Below are 16672 nucleotides of genomic sequence, written 5' to 3'. Positions count from 1 at the left end.
TCTGACGCAAAGAAAAAATAGAGGAAGGGAATACTTGGACGTCTTGTAAGTTGCATCCAAGAGGCAAATGCCTTGGCCGTAACGATGCAACAATCGTATTCTCTTCATCTAAGATGAGTTACAATCAACTAAATTTTCATCTTATCTTCTTCTTCTTCTTCGTTTGAACCTTGTTCTTCGCCACTTCAAGGGTCGAGGGGCTCTGCCTTTTACCACCCTTGGGCAGTGGCGGCGACGCGGTTTAAATGTTTGGGCAGGTGTCGAGCAGCCATTGAATTGATTCGTCATCCAGTTCACGCAGTCCACGCACACCATTTGGCGCATGGTAGATGGCGCAGTTACAGATGGTGTGGTCTGCGGTTTGTTCCTCCATGCCACACTCACAGATCGCGGATGGAGCCATCCCCCATTTGTGCATGTTGAAGCGAAATAGTCCGACGCCAGTACGAAGGCGGTTGAGCCGCACCCAGGCCTTCCTGGGCAAATGCATTCCGGTTGGATGGTGGCTGGTGTCGGAGATCTTATGATCATCTTATGATCTTATGATCATCCCATCTTATGATAGTAGCCTACAGAAATAATATACGGTACTGTAGACTACGTAACATTGAAAACCACCAAGCCTACTACGTGAATATGGTAAAAAATAAATTGTCTCAAAACAAACATTGGTTGTGACCCAAACCCTGCCTTTGGTTACTGCTGGACATGTCACTTGGTCCAATCAATAACACCACATAGGCGTATGGATTTGGCAAACTAGATGGAAAAAATACAAAAGAGGTCAGTGAAGTAGGCTAGGCTAACTTTGAATCAACAAAGCTTTTACACCTGAAAACTGCGTGTCTTTAAGAAACGAGATGAAAAGTTGATGAAACAGAACACATTTACATATGTTTATAGCATTTTTTGCAGTTAGTAAACCGTTTCCTCTTTTATGATGCCTAACCTCTACTTTGGTGAAAACACTGTGCTTTGCAGAAACCTTTTCAGAATCTTTGTCAACAAAGAAAAGGCTTATTATTGTAGTATGAATATCAACACTTATTACACTAGTGAATTACAATGACAGGATGTTAAAAATCAACATTAACAGCGTATGCTCGTTTCTGAACAACAAGCTTCGTTCCTGCTTTTGCTTCGTACTCTTCAATGGATCTCATGGCATCTTCAACTGAAGCCAACCACTTCAACAATAAACAATTGATTTTTTATTGTTATAAACTTATGGATCTTCATCACCCATTTTTTGCCATAAGAAATCAAAGCATTTATGCCATAGCCTAAGATTACAGTGAAGAAATGTAAATACTACACACATGCAACAAATCTGGATTTAGCGAGTATAAGGTAGCTGATAGTTTGAAGCTCCAGTTTTTCTTCTTTCCTTCTACTATAAATAGACTATTTCACCACATTTAGGTTTGTTTTATTCTGATGACAGCTCCTGGTGAGTCAGTCAAAAAAAACAACTGCAGCTTCGAGCTACCTTTTACTTGCTATTTTCAAGTTCTGTATTACCATTTGCTATGAAAGAGTTCAACATATACTAATTGTGTGAAGTTGGAAACAGTAAAATAGTTGAATATTGGTGAACTGTTGAAGGTCTTGTTGGACCGTAGTATATTGCAGCAACTACATTACAAACCTGTACTAGTCCATGACTTTCAGCCAGCTCTCCCAAAGAATGTTAAATGTCCTAATGAATCAGAACTTTTAATGCCAGGATTGGACTCATTAGTCATTCAAGAACACATCGTTAGCGTTTTATGTGAGGACCATTGAAGAAACGATTTTTATCAAATGTTACAAGTTTCAAGCATAACGCGTCAAGGCCAATAAGTCTTTTCGTAGGTCACGGTTTACATATCCTTGGTTTGATTGACAAACCGAGATTGCAGTATCACCTGAACATTCAATGTCACTTCTCCATAAGGTTGCATTTCCTGCAGAACCAAGACTTCGTTTTTGGCGGCATTGTTCTACCAAGACATCTCAGATGGTGCCAATCCAGACACGAGTCGCACATGCTGCTGTCGCCTGCATCAAGATCTAAAAAACAGGAGGTGCACAACCAGCGGCCTTTATTTCGCAAAGTGGTCAGTAGGTTCTCCATCAACTTCCAACCGTCAAAAGAAAAATGTCTTCGCACAGAAGCAATGGCAATGTTTTCATCTAAACACTTCATTGGAATTCTTTCGGGCAATGTTTCAATTTCATTTTCTTCGATCAGTCGATCGCTGAATGGACGCAAGACCTCTTCTATTACCTCAGAATCGACAAACCAACTGAGTATTGCTGAAAAATATGACCATGGGTGACTTTGTTTGATGTAGCCTACGTACGCTTTGACGTAGCCTATCGGCTAGGCAGGCCCACAGAAGTCAAAGTGTAGTTTTTTAAACTAACGTAGGCTATAACAAAAATGAAGTCACACAAACATAAATGCAACAAACCTGCTTCTTTCTGAAAAGACGACTTCAGTCTGAATGGAATTGGTCCGCTCTTTTTTTGTCTCTTGCGTGGTAACCCAATGACTGTCAATCCAGCTCCTTTTGGCCTGCCACGTTTCGTCATCTTTGGTGGAAATTTAATTGATCCTGCATCATCTGTTAATAAACACAACGAGAATCGAATATAAGCTACAACGTAGAAAACATCACTATTTCAACGTTTTTATTAAAAAATTAATAAACATAGTGCATTATGCAATGCAAGAAAAAAACAACTAATCAGAAATGAATGTTTCAGAAACAGCACATACTTGTAAAAGACTGAATAGAACTGGACGGTGTCTGCATCATAATCGCACTGGTATCAACGGTCGACAAGACGTCACCGGGTGTGTGCTGTGAACTACTACTTGAGACTGTAGGAAGTGCAATTCCAGGATCATTGCTGGAAGATGTTGCAGCAGCACTTCCAGTATCAGTGCCTGAAAAGGATCACCTCTGAGCAATGAAGAAACAATAGAAGCGTTGCACGAGTCTTTACTGGACAATTATTGGATATGTTGCACTGTTGCAATGGGGACCAAACTGACGAGGTTACGGTCCTGGGCGGAACATAATGTAGTATAATCGTAAATACGTGCACTGGCAGTAGATATTGTGGTATACCGTATTTTGAGTTGGAAGCGAGCACTTGAGGTGTCAACAAATCTACATTAACCTTTTGAAAACAAGATTTTGTTGCAGCCAAAACATGCTTCTGGCGTGGTTACCGAATGCCAACCAATCCAGTATCTATCAAAATCTGCTAGGTGTTTCTCGATGATTATTTGCAGAATGCTGCATCACCTGTCAATAAACTTATTAGTTATCAAATAATGCAGACCGTGCTATAATCTTAAGAAACATGAAACGTAGTGTAAGCGCAGCATGCAATGCAAGAAAAAAAAGACAACTAATCAGAAATGAAGCTTTCAGAAACAGCACATACTTGTAAAAGACTGAACAAAACTGGACGGAGTCTGCATCATAATCGCACTGGTATCAACGGTCGACAAGACGTCACCGGGTGTGTGCTGTAAAGTACTGTTTGAGACCGTAGGAAATGCAATTCCAGGATCATTGCTGGAAGATGTTGCAGCAGCACTTCCAGTATCAGTGCCTGAAAAGGATCATGCAGTTGTTCACAAAAGCAGAATTACTGAGCATCTGCAACCTTGTATAATCGTAAATTAGTGCGCATGCAGTACATATTAGCCCACCTATTGGATAGCTCAACGCCATAAAAATCATTGCTCAAAAAAGAATTGACTGCAAAAGTGCAAAATCACGACGCAAGTTGCAGTAACTAACCCATATCTCTTCAGATATTTGAAAAAGTAGTCTAGCTTTTCTGATTTAGTAAATAGTGCTAGCATATAATTATAGGCCTACCTTTCTGAGTTTGACCCAAAAAGTTCACAACTTGGAATTTCTTTCCTTCCTGCAAGAACTCTGCAATTTGTCGTAAATTATCCAGGTTGTATTGGAATTCATCCATTCCTTGTTCAGATATCATTAACGCAATCTTCTGGGAAATATCTTGAACCCGGCGATACTTTTGCTGTTCTGATAAAACACATCTTCTTTGAGGCTTGTTAAGAATCTCAACAGCTGGTAATGTGGATGCAGGACCGTTGTCCAGTGAGTTTCTTGTCAGGCGATGGGATTTAAGAAAATATTGCATTGTCCACCGTTCTGAACAAAGATTGGGATTGTACTCTGACATATGGAGCTGCCTTCTAACTGCCAAGACATGCCTACAAGGTAGCAGCATTGATGATGTGAATCCACAAGGACATGCTGTTGTTGTGACTGCCAATTCCCCATGGACACGAGATTTTACTATGGCAGAATCATTCAAAATCTCTGACATGACAACCTTTTCCGCTAACTTGAATTGTTGTTGCACATGAATATATGCAAATGGTGTCAGTAGCTGTTGGTATTGTCTCTCTGCCACACTTGAAATCGCATCCATTGGAACCTTAAGGAAAGCATTTGACGCTTTGTGGTCACGTTCGGTGGAAAGAGATTGGATACATGCCATCAGATCTTTAAAAAACATGGTCATTCCTGAGTATCTTGTTATGACACTTTTCAACTTTCCATTGATGGATTCCAGTCGATTATTAGTTATGTTCAAAAAATTAGCTTTTAAGTTGCTCAGTCCATCCACCCATTGATGTCGAATAGCATGCCAGTTATCGTTATAATATGTTGTGACAGCAATTGGGACTGTTTCAACGAATTGGTTATACATTAACTTATAAGCTGACTCATTTTTGGCATTTGCCAGTTTTCCTAAAATTTCAAGTGATACCTGCCTTTGGGCTGAAGAAATGCCTAATTTTTCCATGGAAACTTCTGTACGAAAAGTGCAAAGGGTATGAAAATAGCAAATTAAAATTTTTGCAGTAGGTAGCATTTTCATCATGGCATCCCGCTCTGTCATGTCTTTGTCAGCCATTACAACCTCCACTTTATCCCAAGCTGGATTGTGGAGTTTAAACTGAGTTAACAGCTTGCTGATAGTCAGTTTGTCTTCAGTGGCTACAAGCCACAGACACACAATTTCCCTCTGACCTAAGCCATCAACATTCAGCATAACATATAATGGCATTCTCAAGTCATTAAGTTTGTAGGTTGCATCAATCAGCAGCATTTCGGGATATGCCGCAAAGGTTTCCCGCATGTCTTTCGTTTGAAAGTATATCGCCTGCAATTGTTTGTCATCATCTGCAAACACATCTACTGCGACACCTAAAATGAAAATAAACTGAGGATTAGTATACCCTACAAAGCAAGAATCTTGGCAATCCTGGGCCAGACTACATCAGATTTAAAAGCAAAAACATCAACTTTTAGTGAAATTTGTTTTCTATTCTATGTTATTCTAATTATTGGCCAGAGGAAGGATGTTTATGCCTTTGGTAATATTTACATCATATAATCAATGTTCCAACTGAGCGGTTGTATACCACTCTCACCCAATTCTCTAAAAGATGCGGCAGATGCCACATGGCAATGCTTAGGGTCCGTTAAAAGGATCCATTAGGAGTAAACTTTTACGTAGATTTCAAATTTAGCAATGTTTTCTATTTCTATCCACTCAATGTAGAATTGTTTCAAGATATTGAAGACCTTTGATTGAATTCCTTGATCCCGCTTTCAATCTTACAATCCCCATAGCGCCTTATGTTGCAACAAAAATTTTTGGAGCATGAGGTTGGGAAAGTAGAATGAATTCTTGTGAAGAAAATGAAGCAAAAAATACTCTCAATTGACCCTTTATAGCTCAATGTTGCAAATTTTCCACACGTTGTAGGGTTCTGTGTTGGTTATACTAGACAAACGTTTTCTGAATAGAAAAACGTCTGAAAATTAGATATTTTTCTTGTGTAGCCTACTATGATGTGCGTACTGGTAATCCGCAGTTCGCTGCAGTAGACGAAGTCTATTGACCGGTAAACCAGGCGGTCAACACTTTAAATTGAACTAGCAATGGGGGGAATTGAACCCACGTCATCGAAATAATTCATCTGCAGTCTAAACCATTACAGCGAGAGGTCAATCGCGAATTGCTTAATTGACATTATATCTGAAATGGTTCAAGAAGAATGCTCACACACAATATCATGTGACAATGAATCTGCAGCAGCGACCTATAGATTGCAAATACGCCTGCGGTGTTGACCAATGTTACAGGCAACCTGGTAGCCTATTCTTGCATTGCTGCAGTACTACAATGATGCAAAAAAAAAAAGATTTATCCAAGGTCATGACCCTGACCACAGCTTGCACACACACCTCCGGCTCTAGGCCGGAGTCACATCACCTCCAGCACGGAGCCAGAATTTGACCGGAACCGGAGCTCATTCTATCACTACTTATCATACTGCACATGGAAAGTCATCTCTACTATTTAGCATGAACATATCTTGTATAACAGACAAAAAAGTTTTGTCTGTCGACTAACCTTTTTCTTTCTTCATTTCATTAATAAGTTCATCATAGGTGTTTTCATACAAAGGTCTCTGTTTTGCGGCAATATTATGCAGATCTTTAAGAATAACTGTTTTTCCTGTAGAAGCTGCAATGTGCTTTTGTACCAACTTTTTATTTGCTTTGGTGGCAAGCATTTCTCCGATCACACTGCTTTCTGTTTCATTTAATCTTCGTTGTTTAGGCATCAAATTAAATGCATTCTGAAAAATAATTTATATGCACATAATCAAGAAAACGACATATCATTTGACAGGTGTCCAACCCACAGAGATGGGCAAGATCACCAGGTTTGGTGAATCGACGGCTTGAATATGACCAGTTTCGCACAAACTGGTCATATTCAGCATGTGCGTAGTAATGCGCGCAAAGTGAAATGACCACTTTACCGTGTCTTACGATGAAGTCAAGATCAGAAAATCTGTCTTGCAACATTTTTAACGTGATTTAGTACAGTAGCAAACAATATTTGAACTTCAAGTGTCATAATCAAAATGCAATTGTACACGGAAAGTAATTTTTTGGATAGAGGGGGGTTTTGGACGGAAATTTCAAATTTTTTTTACTAGAGTTCTTAGAATGTACTGTTGTATCCTAAAACCTCGGTTAAAATTGAATTTGAAAAAAAAAAGCCGATTAACCCCCCCCCCCTAATGTTATTGCTCTTTTTTATCCTTCACATAATTTCTGATGAAAGCCTCATCATATACAGAGCTAGTGTGACCATAGCTCAAAGGCTATGACTACTACAAAGGGTTATTTCCACTTACTTCATTGAAATCATGATTATGATCATTGACATTACTAATCTCAGTGATGCATAGCGCTTTTCCATCTGACGTCGCATTTACTTTGATTCCAAATGGACAACCTTTTATAAAAGTACTGAAAAACAACAAAGATGAGGTGACATAGGCCGTGTTGAATCACCCATAAGTACACTTGAATTAGCCATAACTCACGTTGAAGTAGCCTACCTGCAAGTCATGTCGAATTGCCCATAAGTTGCATCCAATTACCTATAAGCCCACCTGAATTACCCATAAGTCCGGCTGGATTACCCATAAAGTCACGTTGAATTACCACAAGTTCAGCCAAGCATTCTCATAAATCTAGTCGATTTACCCACAAGTCACGTCAAATTGCCAAAAAGCTGCGTTGAAGACCCATAAGACATGTCTTTATGGATAATTCCATGAGACTTACGGGTAATTCGACAAATTGTGCTGATGAGAAATTCGACGTAACTTATGGGGAAATTGACAAAACTAATGGGTAGCCTACGGTAATTCAATGCAACTTAGGAATAATTCTGGGCATGACAATTCAATGGAAATTACAATAGACAGCATGCGGGAATGGTTCAGCAGAATATATGCATTTTGCTAAGTTCTCAGCATTCATAAGGAATGTAGGCAATTTGCACTTATGCAAAACTCAATCTATTAGCAAAACTTATGCATATAGGCTACATGAGTAGCTCAACCTATGGGCACCAAGGACAAAACCATCATTACTTACCTTTGATTTGGTCTTTTTCCTTGACTACATGATTTGGGTGTTTTTCCTCCATGCACACAAGCATACTGTATTGTACGATACTTCAACTGTTCATTCCAGGTTTTTGTGGATGTAAGTGCTAGACGTCGTTTTGCGCGTTCAATTGTTATGGAATTTCTCACATAAACATTGACAAAGTTTTCTTTTTCCCATTGCTTAATAGCCGAAGAAAGTGTCTCAAAACTGTAATATAATGCTCCCTTCGTAATCATGATGACGATGGATTCATTGACGTGTAGTTTCGATCAGCAAAATCAGCAACTACCGCGGTCCACTCTGCGATCAAGTGTGCAGCACAAGCCAATACGCATGCGCGCGAAATTACGTATGAGCGTCGTCGGATGAAACGCCTGAGCGCATTAAGGTCTTGCTCGAGTAAACAACGTCTTGCTTGAGTGGTGCTTGTAAGAATAGCTTCAGAGGCTAGTTTTACAATATGTTGTAAGAATAGCCACTTCGAATAAATTAAGTTTGACCAAGAAAAACACTACTGAGAGACATCTATCTTGCTTAAAAATACAATAAAACCCTTTCAAAAAGTCTAAACTTCAGCAAAATCTGCCCAACAAGTCACTTTTGATGTAAAAAGCAATTTTTCTATCAATACTTCACAAAAAACTAACCTACCTCGGTGTTTTTTCGCAAAACTACCTAGACTGACTTAGCAAATACGCGACCTAGGATTCGTTGCGACAGCTTCAGCTTCCACTCAGTTCGGATCGCTTGCGACGGCTTGCGATTGTCTGAGACCTAACGCACGAAATACGTACGCAATGTAAACGGTCCCAATCACTTGTGTGTGATGGATCGAGCGATGCGTATTGTCGGAGTGCTTACGCACGGAAAACGCACGTAGTCTAAACCCAGCTTAAGTCGAAATCTCGATCGTAAGCATTGTTAAATCCGACAATAAACTACAATTATAAGTCTAAACGTAAGAAACATACAATATCTTGTAGGCAGTGGTGTAGGTGTAGCTACCCATAGATGTTGTGAACAAAACCAAGGGCGCCAGACAGGGTTGCAAGTATCGGCTCCTAATCGCTATTCTCTACTTTTTCAATATTGATTAGGTCCAAGTCTTTTCTTTTTTCCACCACTATGGTTACTTTTTTTTGACTGAATTGATCTTCTTTATACGATTGTTTTGCAACTTTTTTCAAGCCTTTATTTCTACTTAAAACACACGACGGACAAAGATATCATAGCATATTTTGACGCTTATGTGAGAAAAACGATAATCGAACAATACCGATCACTAAAATTATAAAATCAGATATACCGGTAATATAGGCTAGGTACTTGATTTGTATTTTTTTTAATTGCGTTTCATATCGATTAGTCTATTCTTTATTCTCTACTTTTTTGGGAGGCTATTGAAATTAAATATTTATACTTTTTTGAGAGGCCATCAAAATCGGATAATTCTCTACTTTTTTGTTTGACTATCGATATCGATTTATCCGCTACCGTCAACCGGGGCTACTTTGATTTTGGGGGCTTCTATGATAATGCTATCATAGTAGCTTCATGCACATTTTTCGGAAGTTTATCTGCAATTTTTGCATAGTTCACAGTTTAGTCCATTTCTGTATTTCCAATTAAAACATGGCAGTGGCTATTTGACCGGCGCCGGTCTTTGAATCTGAAACACTATTTGACCGGTTATGACGTCACTATACAAGGCACGTTTTTTCTTTTTCTCTTTCAAAGCAAAAGACGAGAGCACGTATATAAGCTCTAAATCCGACTATTTTATTCAACTCCTTACGTGGCGAGTGCGATACGTCGCCGCCTCCTATTCTAGAGGGACTGAGTTCGATACTACCCGGAAGCGTTCTTTTTTATCTATTTTTTTTTAACTAAATTTTGACACGAAGTGCATTTTTGTAGTCAATTTTTAATTTGAGTTGTCTACAGCCCAATTTTTTATGTCTTTTCAAATGTGAGTAATAAAGTTAGAGTTTTTTTAATTTGCTGGAACTTGAGAATTTCTCTGGGTAATTTTCCGTTTGTGGCCGTGCTAACTATAGCCTACTACATAATTTTTCATTCAGGCACGTTTTAAACCTTCAAGGTTTTGCCACTTTTTCCCGTTCATTATCGTGCTGGAAGGTCCATATCGATTTTTGTAGTTAGTATCTTTTTCGTCCCTGACGCGTTAATGACGAAAAATAAAATGATTAATGGTATGTAAATGTAATGCAACTTAAATTAAAAATTGACTACAAAAATGCACTTCGGGTGAAAATTTAGTTAAAAAAAAAAAAAAATGCTTGCGCGTGGTATCGAACTCAGTCCCTCTAGAATAGGAGGCGGCGACGTATCGCACTCGCCACGTGACGAGTTGAACCAAATAGTCGGATTTAGAAGTTATATACAGCGCGCTTCTCGTCTTTTGCTTGGAAAGAGAAAAAGAAAAAAAGTGATGGTATAATGACGTAATGACGGTCAAATAGTGTTTCAGATTCAAAGACCGGCGCCGGTCAAATAGCCACTGCCTTAAAACATGCAATAGAATAGTGTTGGGCGATATTGAAAAAAACAAAACGATACGATATTTGAAAAAATACTCGATATTTCGATACTTTTCGATATTTTTGTTCTAATTAAGAAAAGAGTTTCTCAGTCTTCGAAATTAGTGTCGGCAATTGCCGACGCAGATGCATGAATGGCGCATTAGCGTCGGCAATAAAAATGCCGATGCCAAACAAGCGCTTGTAAGGTTAGGGTTAGACATTCCTCCCAGTCGTTATGCCACAGCCAGATTTGCTTCTCAGTCAACACCCCGATGGAGCTCTGCGAAAGAGGCGTGTGGATGGGTATCAAAGCACGAAAGCCGCCAAACGTGGACGCTTCATTGCGAACGGCGAAGACTGTAGATTTACAGCCAAGCGATGAGCCGCTTGATGTGTCCGATTCCAGTGATGACGCGACAACCTCGTGCTCCGATACAGCATCTAATGATTCCGATTCTGACAGCTAGTTCTTTATCAAACAGACTTTGTGTTGCTTGCAGTATCCCAATTGTGTCGAAATTATGTTAGTGCATACGTAAATCGAGGCAATCGTCTCGCAGAGAGCTATTAATTTGTTACCGGTACTTGGTTGAGCAATTAACGTCATTTTATGGTAATTCAACGTCGCTAGATGTCGAATTAACGTAAAACAAACGTAAATTTCTTATTGGGCATCGTTACGCAATATAACCCACCGGGAAAATTAAATCGATTTTTGCTGACTCGAACGTTGAATCAACCCAAAATTAACTTACTTTCCCCTCCCGGTGAGTTATTCAACGTGAATTACCGTAACAGCGTGCGTATCGCGTTGTTTGCTTTAGCGCTACTTTTGGTATTATTACATCACAACAAATCAAACAGTGCCGTTGGGATAGACTACTCTAGTATGTTTTTCGCTTTCGTTTTACATGTTTTGGTACAATTTTTTTCGCAATAAACGTTCACAGCAATTGCCGAGGCAATTTCAACTTTTGCCGTTTGGCCTGGGCAACGTTTTTGTAGGGGTTTGCAGTTACGAGTTAGGGCTGCAATAGTTAAAATATCGAACGATATTGAAATAAATATCGCTATTGAAAAGATATCGTATCGTATCGAAAATTCGATATATCGCCCAACACTACAATAGAACCATACTTATACATTTTTGTGTTTTGTAGCTATTTGGTCTCAAAATTTGGTCTCAGGGTTTAAAGCCTGTGGAATTTTCCCAAAAGACCGAGAGCAAGTGCTGAAGCGACTGCCACCTGCCAATTCTCAGCCAGTTCAAGAAGTGCTTGGTAATGCAGTCGCCACAATGCTTGAGGAATATATTTACCAAGACAAACAGCATCAAGAAAATGTGGTCCCAAGATAACTCCAGGAGCAGCAATTTCATCATGTGATATTGCTGATTTAAATTCATCTCGATCTGATGCAAGAAAACGCAAACGTGCTGCTGCAGAACCCAATGATTTCAGTGAAGTTGAAGGGCAAGTTTGCGCCATCTGCAACCTCTTGGACCCTCCACGAGGTAGAAGCAGAGATGTGGATTGGGAGGGATGTGATAATTGTGATTTGTGGTATCACAAAATTTGCCTCAGAGACAATGGTGGATTGAGTGCCTCCGATTATTGCAGCTGTGCTTAACAATGTTTTTTTGACACTTACTGTATGTTTTTTATTGCTGTGATGTTTTGTTTAATGCAAAAATCTATCAGAAAAGCCCTAAGGGAGGGCTACAATGAACATTTTAGGTATTTACAATGTATTATCATAGTAGCCCCAACCCAGGGGCTACTACGATAATTTTTTAAAGTTGAATAAAAAAAAGTGTGAAAACATAAAAATGATTTTTTTCTATTTTATTGAGAAGCTTAGGACCAAAGTGTTACTCATTCAAGAAACAGACCCTTTTTGAGCAACATGTGAGAGAGGAGGCAAAGAAATGTCCTGAATCTTATCATAGTAACCCCGGTTGACGGTACTTCTTTCAATATTGACTTGCAACTATGGCGCCAGGCTTGTAGTGGTGGAAAAAAAGCAAAAAACAATAAATGGACAGGTTTACTGAATAAAATTTTGGCAGTGGCTATTTGACCGGCTCCGGTCTTTGAATCTGAAACACTATTTGACCGGTCATGACGTCACTATATATGGTAGGCACTTTTTTCTCTTTCAAAGCAAAAGACGAGAAGAATGCCTATATAAGTTCTACATTTGACAATTATGTTCAACTGATTCGGTGGTGCGTAGGATACGTCTCGGGCTGGTGTTCCAGAGGGAATGAGTTTGATGGATGCAGGCCTCGAAATTCGTTTTTGTTGTCGGCGGACAAACGTGTCTGGTCTGATCAGCTATCTCGGCGGACAAATTAAGCCTCACGGCGGACACAGTAGTTTTAGCGTCGATCGTCAAGCTTAATCACTTTATCTTGATAATTCTTCGCCATTTGAGAACTATAGCTGCGGTTTAGAAGGCTTTTTTATTTTCAGCGAAGTCACTCTGAAAGGCTTTCATCAGACCAACGACGAGCGCTTGAAGAGTCAAAGCGCCCTGTAGCTGCTTAATACGCCGCATAACTGATTAACTTCCACCGAACGAGGTCGTGTGGCTTCTTGCGTCATAATGTTCTGGGCACGAGTCGGAAAACTTCTGCACTAACGCCACTATTTTCTGCTGTGCAAAGTTTCACTAGTTTTTTTTTCTTTAGGTTTATTTTTGCGTGTCATGTGAGCAAAAGTGGATTTTTCCTGGGCCTTTTCTTTCATACTATCCTTGTTGTAATAGCCGAATCGTGTAATCTAAGTTAATTTTGTAACCAAAATGCCTTATCAATATTACTCGGAGATCAAAACCAGACATTGTGGCGTAAAACTTGAACTAAGTTGCGCGTAATTAGTGTAGAAGTACCAGTACTTCCATTCAATCTTAGCGAAGAAGTCGCCTTTGTTATGCTGATTCAATGTCATCAATCGTTGAAGCAATGTAAAAATCGAAATTTTTCCTGCTTAAATGGAAGCTAAGGGATGCAGTATTCACATTTTCTAGATGCGCGGGAAATTATATTCTTGCAACAATTGTTTGTGCTATGCAATGGCGATTTGTATCGTTAGTTCCTGTGTTATTTCTCGGCGGACAAATATGACCGATCTAGATGGTACTTCCCCCGACGGCGGACATGTCCGCCGTGAATTTCGGGGTCTGTGACGGCTGTGACGGCGGACATGTCCGCCGTGAATTTCGAGGTCTGTGGATGCAACCTAGTTCGTACCCTGAAAAAACATTTTAAAATTTTTCCCTGAAAAGATCGAGAGAAAGAAAGCTAATTTTGCAACATAAAACGCCTAACAACACAGAAACTCAACAACCAGCAGCCTCAAGCTAAACGAAAGAACCACTCACTGACTTCAACACCATTCATCATAGCACATGACTAGGGAACTGTGTTCCGAAAGCTTGCGCAACTTACTATTGCCACAGCAAACTCGCAGCATCAGGCTAAGACAGATCGTTTAAATCTACCTTGTGAAGAAAGCTGAAGTCGCTGATCGCAGTTTCTGCTAATTCTAACCATAGGCTAATCTATGCTCTAACCCTCGCTGATCGCAGTTTCCGCTAACCTTTACCCTAACTCTAACCATAGAGTAATCTATACTCTAACCCTCGCTGATTGCAGATTCCGCAAACATTTTTTCGCAACTTCCGCTTACCCTAACCATCGAGTAATCTATGCTCTAAACCTAACCCTCGTTGATCGCAGTTTCCGCAAATATTTTCTCGCAGTTTCCGCTAACCCTAACCCTCGAGTTGTTTGCGGAAACTCCAATCAACAACTTCGGCTTTGTGCTATTAAACTGCAATCAGCGACTTCGGCTTTTTTAATTTTTTCTCTCGATATTTTCAGAGTACGAACTGTTCAGGGCACGAACTAGGTTGCGCCCGAGTTCGATAATAAGTGGAAGCGTTTTTTTTTTAACTAAATTTTGACCGAAGTGACTCAATCGTTAGGCTGCTGCATTTTTGTTGTCAATTTTTAATTTGAGTAGCCTACAGCCCAATTTTTTATGTCTTTTCAAATATGAGTAACAAAGTTAGAGTTTTTTAATTTTCTGCGTTGTTAGGCAAACACGGTCACATCCTCTTATGACAAACAGAAAATTACCCAGAGAAATTCTCAAATTCCAGAAAATTAAAAAACTCTAACTTTATTACTATATTACTAAACTCATATTACTCAATGTACTTTAGTTAGAGGTTTTTAACATGAGTTTATGAAACAAAATGAAGTACAATCATTTTGTTGACAAATTTGTTTCATTTCATCCTAGACCAGTGGTCCTTAACCTTACCCACATGTGGGTAATTTCAGGATAAGAAGTGGGAAATCAGCTGAACAAGAATATTTAGAATTGTATAGATGTAACAAACAATGTCACAGCTGTAAGTGGAAAAGTTGCTTTATTTCTAATATACACTTTTTTGATGTTTTGAGTCCGTTCAAAACAACCAAACAAGCACAGTGATATTTTATCATTTTTAGAATTGTTTCGTCATAGTGTTATTGTTATATTTTTTCATCATTTTTGTTGCCGGTTTTGTGTATTTTATTTTTGTGACATAATAGTAAGCTTTTTCTTGTATAATATTAATCAGTTCAGTTACAGTTGTTTTATGAGCAAGCTTGATGGCTGCATTGATGTTTGAAGTAGTATAGCTAAGTGTATATTTAGAGTTAGTGTTGAGATGAGCGAGCTATACTGTATTCTTTTGAAGATGAAAGCTTGGAAGAATTCTGGGGAATGATGGGGAAAGCATATCCAAAAGTTGCGCAAAAACCACTAACATTGTTGACTATGTTCCCTTCTACTGATCTCTGTGAATCAGCATTTTCAAGTGTTGTTGCTTTGAAATTAAAATCCTGAAACAAGCTGTTAAGATCTGAAGTCAGACTTGCGTTGTGCAGTATCCAAAATCGCACCTAACGTTGCATCGATTGTACACAAAAAACAAGTACAAACGTCTCATTAAAACTAGTAATGTCGTTCTTTACATTAAATGCTGTTTTTGTTTTATATTTGGCAGTGGCTATTTGACCGGCGCCGGTCTTTGAATCTGAAACACTATTTGACCGGTCATGACGTCATTGTCCAGTCACTTTTTTTCTTTTTCTCTTTCAAAGCAAAAGATGAGAAGCGCGCATATAAGTTCTGAATCCAACCATTTTATTCAACTCGTTACGTGGCGCGTGTGGTACGTCGCTTCTTCCTATTCTTGAGGGACTGAGTTCGATACTACCCAGAAGCGTTCTTTCTTTTTAACTAAATTTTGACCCAAAGTGCATTTTGTTGAGGGCAAAAATGTATTGCTTCGTTCGGCAAACACGGTCACATCAATCAATCATTTTATTTTTCGTCATTAACGCGTCCGGGACGAAAAAGATACTAACTACAAAAATCGATATAGATCTCCCAGCACGTTAATGCACGGGAAAACGTGGCAAAACCTTGAAAAGTTTAAAACGTGCCTGAATTGAAAAATTATGTAGGCTATATACCGTATCAGTAGTTAGCACGGCCACAATCGGAAAATTACCCAGAGAAATTCTCAAATTCCAGCAAATTAAAAAAACTCTAACTTTATTACTCACATTTGAAAAGACATAAAAAATAATTAAAAACTGACTACAAAAATGCACTTCGTGTCAAAATTTAGTTAAAAAAAAATAAATAAAAAAAAGAACGCTTCCGAGTAGTATCGAACTCAGTCCCTCTAGAGTCGGAGGCGGCGACGTATCGCATGCGCCACGTTACGAGTTGAGTGAGATGGTTGGATTTAGAACTTATATGCGCTTCTCGTCTTTTGCTTTGAAAGAGAAAAATAAAAAAGTGATTGTATAGTGACGTCATGACCGGTCAAATAGTGTTTCAGATTCAAAGACCGGCGCCGGTCAAATAGCCACTGCCTTTATATTTTTAACATGGGAAAATAGATATATATAATTAGATTTTGGGTAATGAGACTTTGATCTTGACAGAAATGGGTAACAAGGGAAAAAAGGTTAAGAACCCCTGTCCTAGACTATCCTAAATCACATTTACACCACTTCATTTTGGCAAA

General features: G+C 39.0%; 2 protein-coding genes across 2 annotated transcripts; both read right to left on the bottom strand.

Annotated features, from left to right (window-relative positions):
* Window positions 1–1210: 1210 nt before the first annotated feature.
* Window positions 1211–2920, bottom strand: LOC145767506 (uncharacterized). Its single transcript, XM_082579339.1, has 3 exons — window positions 2765–2920; window positions 2457–2609; window positions 1211–2298 (listed from the first exon to the last, which is right to left on the bottom strand). Exons 1-3 carry the CDS (start codon window positions 2802–2804, stop codon window positions 1922–1924), a joined length of 570 nt encoding a protein of 189 aa, XP_082435465.1. The 5' UTR covers window positions 2805–2920; the 3' UTR covers window positions 1211–1921.
* A 298-nt stretch (window positions 2921–3218) lies between these two features.
* On the bottom strand, window positions 3219–8266 carry LOC145766111 (zinc finger SWIM domain-containing protein 3-like). Its single transcript, XM_082577770.1, has 5 exons — window positions 8016–8266; window positions 7265–7379; window positions 6469–6697; window positions 3885–5252; window positions 3219–3612 (listed from the first exon to the last, which is right to left on the bottom strand). Exons 1-5 carry the CDS (start codon window positions 8264–8266, stop codon window positions 3425–3427), a joined length of 2151 nt encoding a protein of 716 aa, XP_082433896.1. The 3' UTR covers window positions 3219–3424.
* Window positions 8267–16672: the final 8406 nt, after the last annotated feature.

The sequence above is a fragment of the Aplidium turbinatum genome, chromosome 3 (genome assembly GCF_918807975.1).
Source record: "Aplidium turbinatum chromosome 3, kaAplTurb1.1, whole genome shotgun sequence".
NCBI classification, from domain to species: Eukaryota; Metazoa; Chordata; class Ascidiacea; order Aplousobranchia; family Polyclinidae; genus Aplidium; species Aplidium turbinatum.
This window is presented reverse-complemented; position numbering and strand designations above follow the sequence as displayed.